Genomic DNA, 12,435 nt, shown 5'->3' with positions numbered 1-12,435 from the left:
CCATGCCCCACCCCCACTGCTCGCCCTTCCCAACCACTCACTGCTAGTCTGTGCTGCTCACCCTTGCCCCCACCCTTCCCACTCACCCTCCCACCCAACTCTCATCCGGCACTCCTGCGATCGTCAACAGAGTCACACCAGAGTGATGAACCAGAAGCCGCTTTGGTGCTACTCTGCTGATGATAGCCAGAGTGAGTGTCTTTTGGTCCGGCATTCATGCCAGAGTGCCAGACCAAAAAAAAAACCCAGGACATTCTAGGATAGAAACAGAAGCCGGGTTTGACTTCTGTGATCTGGAATGTCCCACTTAAAATGTGACAGTTGGCGGGTCCGCTTGTGGCACCTTAAAGACTTAACACATATAGTATGGCTTAAGTGTTCATGGACTACAGTCTACATCCTAAGATTCACTTCATCAGTATGATCCAGTGGTTGACATATGGGGACTCCTCCAGTCACAACGTAGAACCTTTTTCAGGCTGAGGGGTGCATGGAAAGTTGTTGGGAGCTATGTCCCAGCAGCGGCAGGGGCCAGATCCATACACCCTTTATACACACTCACACACATACCTCCCATGAAAACTTAGCCATATTTTTAATTCTCAGTAACTCAATTCAAGTTGCACCTTCCATTTTCCTCACATACTTTATTTATAAAGTTTATAAGATAAAGGAAAGCTCTGCTACACCCATTTTCTGTCCTGAATATGCAAAAAGCAGTAGAATCTTACCGCCCAATTTCATTAATAAATCAGGATTACAAGATATTCACATCAATATTGGCCAATCGTTTAAAAATCTTTCTAGGCAATTTAATAGTCCCAGACCAGACTGGCTTCGTCCCTGGTCGCAATATTACAGACCCCATCAGGAAACTACTAAACTTAATCAACCACAGTAAGGCAACTAAACTTCCACTGACAATTATGTCCCTAGATATCCTCAAAGCTTTTGATTGCTTGGAGTGGAAATACTTATTAGCAGTACTAACTAACATGAAATTTGGCCCCAACTTCCTACAAATCCTCAAACAAATATATTCCCAAGCCTCAGCAAAATGCAGAATTAATAATATGGACTCAAACACCATAGCAATTCAAAGAGGCACAAAACAAGGATGCCCGCTGTCTCCATTCCTATTCATCCTAGCCTTGGAGCCCCTAGCAATCCGAATCCGAGCAGCCACAGACATCAAGGGAGTGGAAATAAAAGGCAAAAATTATAAATTAGGGCTCTTTGCAGATGACCTGATGGTCACAACATCAGACCCATTAAATACAGCAACCTCCCTAATCAGAGAACTCAACACATTTGCAATGGTGTCGGGCCTACAGGTAAACTTTGGAAAATCAGAAGCCATGTGCTTCAACACCCCTCCCCATATCCAAAAAGAACTTACTAATATCACCAAAATAAAACTTTGTCATACCAAATTCAGATATCTAGGGGTACAAATAACCAAGAACCTCAATAAATTATACCTCCATAATTACAAGCCCATGTGGCGACAAATAAACAAAGACCTAAAGAAATGGGACAGTATGAGTTTCACTCTTTCAGACAGAATAGCCATCGTCAAAATGGTCACCCTCCCAAAACTGACATACTTATTCCAAACCCTCCCAATCTGGATCCCCCCAACCCAACTTCGCAAATGGCAGGGAAAATTACATTCTTTTATTTTCTCACATAAAAAACCAAGGATTGGCACCAAATACCTTCACCTCCCCACCTCAGTAGGAGGATGGGGAATCCCCAACATAGAAACATACTACAACGCCAACCAAATACGCCATATAATCCCATATATACTACAAGACGAGACAAAACAATGGGTACATCTGGAGAGGGACTCAATTGAAAATATCTGCACCACAGCATATCCATTTCTCCCAAACAAATTAAGGAAGATTCCCACAACACTCAACAGATACACACAAACCATGTTCAAAGCATGGAAAGCAGAAACTAGTAAACTATCTCCATCCCCATCCCCATTAATTCCCCTGGCTTACCATCCCTTGTTCCATCATGCAGCACAAAACCTCCAGATGAAGACCTGGCAAACCAAAGGTTTACATCGCTTAATAGACTTTTATAAAGACAACAAACCTTTGTCACCACAAGAAATACAGGACAAACTAGAAGACATCCCAATGTCCTGGTTAGCACAACATCAACTACATGCCTTTCTGAACAATCCAACTGTAAAACCAGCAGCAACTAGACCCCTGACAGCTTTCGAAAGCCTCCTCCAATTGCCAAAAGGACACGGAAAAGGGATGGTATCTGCAATTTACAAGATACTGATTCAGAATCCCATAGATCCCCTGGACAAGATAAAACGACAATGGGAGGATGACATAGGATATGAAATCAACCCTACCCAATGGACTAAAATGTGGTCGAAACCCCCTTTCAAATCTATATCAATGAAAAGAAAAGAACTCTCATTGAAACTAACTCACAGATGGTACCTGACTCCACGAAAATTATCACTAATACGATCAGGAATCTCATCAAAATGTTGGAGAGGATGCACTTCCACAGGCACGTACCTCCACATGTGGTGGGAGTGCCCTAAAATTCAATCATTCTGGAAGATATCCATGCAAGAAATTTGTAACATAACTAAGCAAGTGCTAGAAATTACCCCAGAATTGGTTTTACTAAATATCTTTCAAGATAACAACGCTCACGCAAATCATAAAGAACTTATAATCCATCTGTTGTCAGCAACCAGAAGCATCATAGCCAGGCACTGGAGGGACTTATCGGGAGTGGGCTTGGACCAATGGTACCAAGTTGTATGGGAAACAGCCCTGCTAGAAAAACTGACCAGTAAGCTGAAACTGACACGGGGACAAACAGAAGAAGACACCTTCACCCCAGTATGGTTCCCCTTCATCACTTATACAACCCAACAGGACAATGACAAACACTTACCGTCAGCATACAAATCAATATGGCTAACTTGATCAAAACACCCTCCCTCCCCACTCACGCAAGAAATTAAGGATCATCACAGCCAACCATAAACAAACAACCACATTCTAAGACACATCCTGACCTCTCTCACCAACAAAGAAGCACGAACAAACAACAGAGAACCTGCACAAACGACGCTGACGCCGAACCCCTACACATATCAAGAAAAACAGAAACATCGGCAATCCACCACACCCAACTCCCCATCCCACCTACCTCTTTCCCCCCCTTTCCCCCCTTCCTCATAATGTCTCAACAAGTTAAAAATTGATGTGTAAAAATGATGCATGAAAAAAAAAAAACGAGACATTGCACTACCTTTGTAACCTAAGAAAATCTTTAATAAAAATAATTATTAAAAAAAAAAAAAAAAAAGAATATGCAAAAAGCAGAACTCACTCACTAATCCCTGCAAAATAATGCAATTAACATCAATCTATAACCAAACTGCAAGTCCCACCTTAGTTACTCAAGGCCTCAAACTTCAACACGCATTCACATACCAAAAATGTTATGTATTGAAATATACTCGGAGTCGAGAGTGAATTTCATGCTCTTTATTCAGCTCATAGTCATCAAGGAGAAGAAGAGAAGAATGGCTCTTTTCCCCAAACCATCTGCTTATATACATTATTTACACAATGGGCCTTGCGTGATTGGCTACTTCAGGGCTACAACTGTGGGCCAATCAGGTTGTGGATTGACTTCTGCCTGCAGCCTGATTGGCTGCTCCTACAGGCCAATCAGGTTGCAGATTCACTTCTACCAGCCGCCTGATTGGCTACTCCTGCAGGCCAATCAGGTTGCGGATTCACTTCCACCTGGAGTTGGATTGGGTAGCTCCTGCTGACCAATCAGACTGCTGATTCTGAATCCTATTGTTCTAGGATTCAGCTCAGTACATAACATGTATGCAGTCACAAAAAACATTGGCACTTCTCATATTTGCAAAGGCCAGAAGTCCACCTCTCTCAGACCCTCCAAGTGTCCCTATTTTCCAGAGAAGCTGTCCCAGTTTCTGATTCAATCCCAGAATGTCCCGCTTTTCCTTAAAGGTAAAGGGAACCCTGACCTTTAGGTCCAGTCGTGACCGACTCTGGGGTTGCAGTGCTCATCTCGCGTTATTGGCCGAGGGAGCTGGCGTATAGCTTCCAGGTCATGTGGCCAGCATGACAAAGCCACTTCTGGCAAACCAGAGCAGCACACGGAAACGCCGTTTACCTTCCCGGTTGGAGCAGTACCTATTTATCTACTTGCACTTTGACGTGCTTTCGAACTGCTAGGTTGGCAGGAGCTGGGACCGAGCAACGGGAACTCACCCCGTCATGGGGATTCAAAGCACCGACCTGATCGGCAAGCCCTAGGCTCTGTGGTTTAACCCACAGCACCACCCGCTTTTCCTTACGATGTCCCTATTTTCATTGGAGAAATATTAGAGGATATGGAGTTATCCGACCCCTGAGCCATCTGAGCAACCTTCCTGTATAGGGAAGGTTTTTTTAAAAAAAAAATGCTTAATGTTTTATTATGTTTTTATATGTGTTAGAAGCTGCGCAGAGTGGCTGGGGCAACCCAGTAAGATGTGTGGGGTATAAATAGTAAAATTATCATAATGGAATGAGACGTCCCTATTTTCATTGAAGAAATTAAGGGTATGCTCTCTAAGGCTTTTTCACTTCTGCTTGAGATTCTTGTATCAGATCTTCTTGCAGAGTAAGGAGCAGCAATTGCACAACATCTCCTCCTGCCCTGCCTTCAAACATATGGCTACTTGTTTTAAGAAGTTTATTTCCTGCCATTTCTATGTCTCCTCTCCAAAATAGAAATAACAATGAGCCATTTTATCAAGCATTTCCCCACATAATACAAAGTGATATAAAAATTATTAATAAAAATGTGATTCATACTACTGAAACAACAAGCTCACATTACCAAGTGTTCAGAAAAGAAGCACATTGCACATTTTCATTTTAAAGTTCTCACTCTGCCATGTGCAAGGTCTTCATTTTGGGGGTTCAACAGGTCAACATTATGTTAGATCAAATGACTTAAAGAACATTACTACCATTGCCGTCATGGAATCCCTTCTTGGAAAGATATTAGCATTGCAACTATCACAGCAATCTGAACACCATGCAAAGTGGACCAGATACCATTTACTCATGCAAGGATTGGAATCCCACAAATAGCAAACATATGTCCAAGCAGTTTTCCACTAGTCCTGTGCTTTCTAGGCACAGGTCCCAGCAATTTTGCCTTTGCCCCCACTGCTTCAAACCCAGAAAACCTGGTGGGGGGAGCAGATGGGCAAATGGAAGTGTGGATGAACCCCAAGTTTCAACAACTGCTCTCACTATGAAATTATCATCTTCACTGAAAAGCTGTACCTATGCACTTTAAACACTGATCAATCAGTCAGAAGTAAGGCAGTGAAATGATTACAATCAGTTGATTGACAGTCCTGCTTATAACTATGAGCAGTTACAGGATCAGGCACACAGATGCAACCGCCACGGCTGAGCTCTGTTCTCCTGCCTCTAAGCAATCAACACCTGAGGCCTCTCTCCAGAGAGGAGGCAGTATGATGCAGAGCTCTCTCCACTACTGAATTAGGCACCATGTAACGTAACACACTTTGCTTGTGACATGGGGCAGAATATAGAGTCATGGGTGAACAAACAAGCTTATTACATCACCCTCTGTAATGATTTCAATTATATAATTCAGAGAAAACATGCTGAATGTTGCTGTGCCTTTCTTCTCCCTGAACTACTTCTAGTTACCGTGCACAGAATTCAGAATGTTTTCTTGGCACCAGACAGTACAAACCAATTTTCCGAAAAGGAATCACACAGATCACTCCAACACAACCCCTTAACAAGACCAACCTTCTTGGGGGAAAACACCCCTACACTCTCCAGGAAAACATCCTGGGGTTTAACTGGGGGTGGCTACGTGACAAAGGAGGAAAGAAAAGAAAGAATTCAAATGTGTAATATGTCAAAAGAAATCATTATCACAAAAATATGAATCAAAGTGTTCTACTATAAACTGTTCTAGTAAATCATATATAAATTTTGAGAAATGAACTGAAGACCTAAGGAACTAACATTCATGTTGAGTTCCCCACTCCTTGCTACCTTCTGAAATATGTTGTACTATTGGACCCGTAATAATTTCACACAAACCCAGGAGAACAGGGGTTGATAAACTGTATTAGAATCAGGGCAAGGCTTCTTTTGGCTCTGCCTGAGCATAACTAATAGATGTAAGAAGACTAGTTCTAGGCAGTTAGGTTATTGGATTGTACAAACACCACTAGTTCCACCATCTTCTCTCAGAGGAGGGGAAAAGGTTGTTTTCTGCTACTCCAGAGAAGCCGACACGGAGCAATGGATTCAAACTACAAGAAAGAAGATTCCACCTAAACATTAGGAAGAACTTCCTGACAGTAAGAGCTGTTCGGCAGTGGAATTTGCTACCAAGGAGTATGGTGGAGTCTCCTTGTTTGGAGGTCTTTAAGCAGAGGCTTGACAGGCATATGTCAAGAATGCTTTGATGGTGTTTCGTGCTTGGCAGGGGGTTGAACTGGATGGCCCTTGTGGTCTCTTCCAACTCTATGATTCTATGACCTTGCCTCCCTATGCTGTTGGGTGGGGAAACTGCTATCAAACAGTCCTCTTTTCGTGTTCACTGTACTGAAGGAAAACACCTTTAACATATCTATGTGTTTTAATAGCAAGAGACTTTGATTTAAAATATCAATGAATGAAGAGAGAACATGCATTCATAGAGTTCTTGGTCCTCCAGCAACTAGAGGGGACTGTTAGTGGGCTGTTAGTGGGGATTAGACACATGCATGGAAGATGGGTGTATCAATGACTATTAACCATGAAGGCTAAATGAGACCCTCATGTTTGGAGGAAAGATGCCACTGACTACAGGTTGCTGAATATCTCTCATGCTCTCCTTGTGAGCTTCCTTGTGCCATCTTGCTGGCCACTGTGGGAAAAGGGATGCTAGAGTAGATGGATCTCTTCCTATGTCCTTATGAATCATAAAGGGAGTGCCCCCAAGCGTAACTACTCAGTAGGACAGGCCTAATTCTGTTTCTTTCAAGCAGCCCAATGGAAACAGAAACAAGCTACTGCTGGATCTTCTAACAGAAATTTAATATGGGCTATTGCTAGATGAGTACTAATTGTGCAGCAGCAGCAGCAGCAACAGCAGCAGACCATTCAGAAAGGGGGCAAAACATTTATTTCATCAAAATACTAATGAAAACTTCAATGCATCACCAGAGTCTAAGGTGGAGTTTTGTCTCTACAGTGGTACCTCTACTTACGAATTTAATGCGTTCCGAACGCACATCCGTAATTCGAAAAAAAATTGTAAGTCGAATCCCATAGGAATGCATTGAGAGAGAAAATTCGTAAGTAGAAGCAACCCTATCTAAAAATTCGTAAGTAGAAAAAATCCTATCTAAACCGCATCTAAGATGGTGGACGGAGCTCCATTCGTAAGTAGAGTTATTCGTAAGTAGAGGTACCACTGTATATTTAATTGATATATATTTTTCACCGTTAGCAAATATATACATGCAATTGAGCACAGTGAAAGAGGCAGAAAAAGAATCCTACCTTTTTAGGTGAAAACACTCCCAGTGTACCACCATCTTCTCTCATAGCCACTCCCATTTCTGCAAGCAAAGCTTCCCTGGAAAACACCAAAGGATGCAACTAGAATTTAAACAACTCTGCCAAGGCCTGGATCTTGTAGTAAGAGGTGAAGAAGCATTCAGAAAGAGACTGCACCATGCTCTCTAAACAAAATTGATGGTAACAGCCGTAAATCATTAAAATGCTGGTCTTGGGGAAGTATTGATGCTGGGGAAGGATAAGCAGCAGGGAGTGGGAAAGTAGCAAAGATAAGTGTTGACAGCAGGCTCTGAGGCACAGAAAGAGCCATGCTTTTAGAGGAAATGTGATGAAATGAAAGATGAGCCCTCTTCACTTGGCTTTCTGCTGAACTTGATGGGTCGGGGAGAGATTTCTTGCACTCCAACATGCAATATGCATTTTTCAAAAGTAACGTATGAAATGGTTCTTCCTGGTCCAACAATTCTCAGCTTCTCAGGATCTCTAGTCATCATAAATGGGGAGTCTATGAGCTGAAACAGCCTCCATGTGGCAATTGCTCCTTGTGATGACTTTAACATGTGGCTCCCTGCCAATACTTGGAGTGTTTCTCTGTTATACTGAGGCCATACTGTGGTGAAACAAAATGTCAAACCACATAGACTTAGCTGTGAACTTTTTATATGAATAAACCACACCAGATTGATAGCTTGACTCCTACCTCTCCATACGAATTGCTTCTGTCCTGCGCAACTTTTCTTCCCATGTTTCATTCAGCTCAGCAATGATCTTCTCAGTTTCCTGCAATGGGAAAGTTGAACATAAAACATTGAACTGGGAATATATTGCCTGCAATGCATTATGCAGAGCTTATCAACCTTTCTCTAGGACAGGGATGGTAAATCTGTGGCCCTCCAGTTTTGCTGAACTAAAACTCCCATCATCCCCAATCAATGGCCATGCTAGCTGGGGTTGATGGGAGCTGGAGTCCAACAACTTCTGGAGGGCTTCAGATCCCCTGTCCAGGATGCAACAATCAGAACAACTTTATTCCACTACTGGAATATGCACAGTGCACATTCACGTTTGACCTGATCATAGCTAACAGGTGGCTTCAGATTCTTTCCAACATTATCTGAACAAGGTTATAATATTTAAAGGCAACACTGGAGACTAACAATTATTGTCTCTGCTATGATCTCTTTCTACCAAGTTTCCCACCATCAATATCTCTGTACTACAAATATGGCATGCATGATCTTGGCTCTTACCTTCAGTCTCTCAATGGCTTCTTCACTACCTGGAGCAAACATGATGCGTTCGTGGAGACTGGAGACAGAAGCAGCTCGGCTGGACAAGGCTGAGAGTGAGGAGGACGGGCTCATTCCTACCAAGGCATTGGTCACTGTGGAGAGATTGTCATGGCGTTGACTCATATCTGCCACTCTACGATTATCATTATTGTTCTGAAAGTCGGACATGTCTAAGGGGTTCAGGAGGGGAGAAAGAAGAGGGAAAGACACAAAGACAAGAAGGAAGGAAAAGATAGAGAAAAGAAATGCAGTTGGGAAATAGCAACATGATGCAATGAGGAGAAAGGTAGAAATTCAACGAAGAGATACACAGACAATAATGTGGGTATAGGTGCCAGGGCAGGACCCTAATATCAACTTCTCTTAAGTCTCATTTTGCTCATGCCTGTGCCTTGGGGGAAATGGACAGCTTACTGAAGATCTTGTCTACAACCACTGTAGACCCCTTCTCCTCTAGCATCATAGGCAGGGGATAGAAAAATTCCTGGATAACATGTCCATTAAGGCCATGCAGAAGAAGATTTCAGGACTGATGGGATCTGGAGTTTAACAACATCTGGAAGGTCATGGGATCCCCACCCCTGCAAAACATGTTCTAGATATGTAATATAGACATCTGCTCTCAGATAAAGGTGATGTCAAATGCTCCAAAGCTTCCTGTCATTCCACATCTGTTGCATCATTAATATTGATAAAAACCAGAAAAGGCCCCAAAATGAAGAGCATAGAATAAATAAACTTTGTGAGTCTAACAGGAAAATTCAAACACTGTTGAACCAGGTAATATTAGTATCAGCGTTTTTTATATCCAAGAGTATTGCATGTTAACAACACATTAGTTTTATGAGGTTCATGTCCAAAAAAAAAATGTTTCCAGCAAAAGTTTAGTGTTTTAAAAGTTAGGGTTAGCATAATATTAATGAGCCCAAGACCTTGAATTTAGAACCAAGTGTTCAACTTCCCATCTGTTTGTGAAGGTCAGGATGGAAGTGTTGCTTGAAAAAGCAGAACCATATACACACCATCTTCCCTATATGGATCAAGATAGCCATTAAGTATCAGCCATTTCAGTCAAAGCTCAAAGAAAAAAGGGAAAGCTCAGTATCAGTATCAGCCATTTCAGTCAAAGCTCAAAGAAAAAAGGGAAAGTAGGAAGTTAGCTATTGGGAATTCCCAAGGTATTTCTTTTTCATTCATGTAGATCAGGATAAGATGGCTGCTGTTTCAGGTTTTTTTTTTTTTTTTTTTTTTGCATCATCTAAGATTAGGACAAAAGCTGTGCATAGTCGGAGACTCTGAAATTAGTGACCTTAATGAGTGACCTTTACCTTTTCACTGCATTTTAAAAAAGAATACGAAACTGAAAGAGTCCAGGTCATGCATCTTTGTAATGCCAAAAAGTCAAACAGACCTGAGATGCATGAAAACCAGGAGAAGATCCTGAGAGTTTTACATGATGTAAATCTCATTTTCTGCTTCCCTAAACATTATAAACAACAATAACCAGGAACACTCTCTCAGTCTGTCCTGGTAAACCTTTTTGCAGCAATGGATAACGCTCTGGCCTTGCAATACAGTTGTCCTCTCCTCTGCAGCTAAATTATCAGAGGCCTAGCTAGCAGAGGCACAGCATGGGGGGGGTGCTGTCGCCCCAGGCGCGGTTTGGGGGGGCGCCTTCCTGCCGGTCACGAGCTGTTGCGTCCTTCTCAGACACCCTCCAGCAGGATGAAGCCAAAGGAGAAGGCAACAGCTCAGGCGAGCCCTGCACTGATCACAAAAGGAGTGAGGGTGGGTGCTTGCCTGTTGCCTCTTTCTCAGAGGCCCTCTAGCTGGAGCCTGGAGGGCACCTGGGAAGGGTGAAACAGCTCAGGCGTCCTGCAAGCTCAGCGCCGAGCATCGGAGAGGCGACGCTACCCCTCTCCAATGCTGGGATCCAAGGCTGCAAGCTGGCCGCACCTCCAAGCATCGAAGATACTGGAATGATCCAGGGCTGCGAGGGCATCCAGAAGGGACGCTGCGGCTCGGGCACCCTGCAGGTCCTGCACTGCCTGCAAAAGCAATGCGGGATTGACACACGGAGTTGCTTCGTCCCTCCGGTGAGGAGGACGCAGTTGCTCCGGTGGCATGCCCCGCCTCCATGGCGCGGGACTCTCTCTCTGGTGTGCGCCCACCAGCCCTGGGCACCGGTGGGACATGCTCTGCCACTGCTGACTGGCCAACACAGCCTGGCAACCAGGCATCACTCTCACACCATTACAAAACTTTGTCTGCTTCCCCCATCCCTCACCCTTACAAATTCTCTTTGAGTATGGAGAGCCAAGACTATGGCTCTTGAGTAAAGAGCAGAGTAAATATTGATGCACTATTTCCCAAGGCTCTGTTTTAGAAAAGGGCATTGGCAAACAGGCTGGTAACTCAGCATAATTGTTAAATTAGTAACAACATTAGAAAGCCATGTGTAATCAGGTGACAACTCTGATTTGGGTTGGATTTCTGGTTCAATAAATCATATGTTTAATATGTTTAATAATATAAATAGATGTATTGGGCTTTGTTCAGCAGATGGACGGAGGGAAGGCAGAACCTGTGCAATCCGGGGGGGGGGGCAGGCCCGGTTGGGTTTTAATGCATGGACACTGGGTGATTTCGGAAAACATCTAAGCCCTAGAAAATTTGGTTCGCCTGCCTGTGCTTTAAATGGGTGTTTTAGATCAGAGTGTAGGCTGCACTGCTCACAAACAAGGCACAGACTGCAGCGCCTTTTAACATGCCAGCAAAAGCCAGTTCATTCTGTCACATCCTTCAGCCGATTAACTATTCCAGCAGCATTCCTAACAGGTACAACCATACAATCAGCAGGAGGGCCAGATAGGATCAGCAGTAACAACTGTGCCACCTGTAGCCTGGTGCAGATTCCTTAGTTTCCTTCCTCCTTCCCTCTCCCCCCACCCCAGAACATATCCATTGGACCCAGTCTCAGCAGAAGCAGAAGCAGAAGCAGCAGAAAAAGCAGCAGGAAACACAGTTACAGCATAGAGAAAGGAAACCTCAAGAGCATAGACTGCCCAGAAGATTTTAGTAGGCAAAGTTTCCTGGATAATAAGATTGTGAAAGACAAAGTCAAGGTATGATGAAGAGCTGCTGGACCTCCAACTAAGGACGCAGGGCAAAATGGCCTGGAGGAGGTATAGATTGTGAAGCTTATTTTGTCTATGGGTGGCATGTGTCAGTCAAGCACAGAAAAGATCTCATTACAGGATTACAGGGTTTGAGATAGATTATTCTCCAATCGTGAGGAGCAGTCTCACACCTGGACCTCTTCATGGGAGGAAAGACCATTTCTATGGAACAAGGTTATAATTAGAGTGCAGGACTCAGCACAGCAATCTCTCATTGGTGCTGTTGAAAGCAGTGGGTGCCCATCCAAGTTATGTTTAACACAGTGATTGGATTATCGCTGATGCTTCTTTTTTTTCCCCCTTCTCCCTACAGGAGAC

The 12,435-nt window shown here is 43.4% G+C and overlaps 1 protein-coding gene across 12 annotated transcripts in view; it reads right to left on the bottom strand.

Moving 5' to 3' along the window:
* The window catches only part of KIF1A (kinesin family member 1A), a 120,392-nt gene that overhangs the window by 61,266 nt on the left and 46,691 nt on the right, over positions 1–12,435 (bottom strand). For 8 of the 12 annotated variants that reach the window (XM_035133287.2, XM_060274627.1, XM_060274630.1 and 5 more), the window contains 3 exons: positions 8,897–9,030; positions 8,347–8,426; positions 7,629–7,704 (listed from right to left, as the gene is read on the bottom strand). In XM_035133287.2, the coding sequence (XP_034989178.1) occupies positions 7,629–7,704; positions 8,347–8,426; positions 8,897–9,030 (290 nt within the window). Of the gene's footprint in view, positions 1–7,628; positions 7,705–8,346; positions 8,427–8,896; positions 9,109–12,435 lie in introns of all 12 variants that reach the window. The other 4 variants (XM_035133283.2, XM_060274623.1, XM_060274625.1 and 1 more) reach the window with 1 other exon arrangement.

The sequence above is a fragment of the Zootoca vivipara genome, chromosome 5 (genome assembly GCF_963506605.1).
Source record: "Zootoca vivipara chromosome 5, rZooViv1.1, whole genome shotgun sequence".
In the NCBI taxonomy this organism is placed as follows: Eukaryota; Metazoa; Chordata; class Lepidosauria; order Squamata; family Lacertidae; genus Zootoca; species Zootoca vivipara.
The sequence above is the reverse complement of the archived record's forward strand: the minus strand, read 5'-3'. Positions and strand labels throughout refer to the sequence as shown.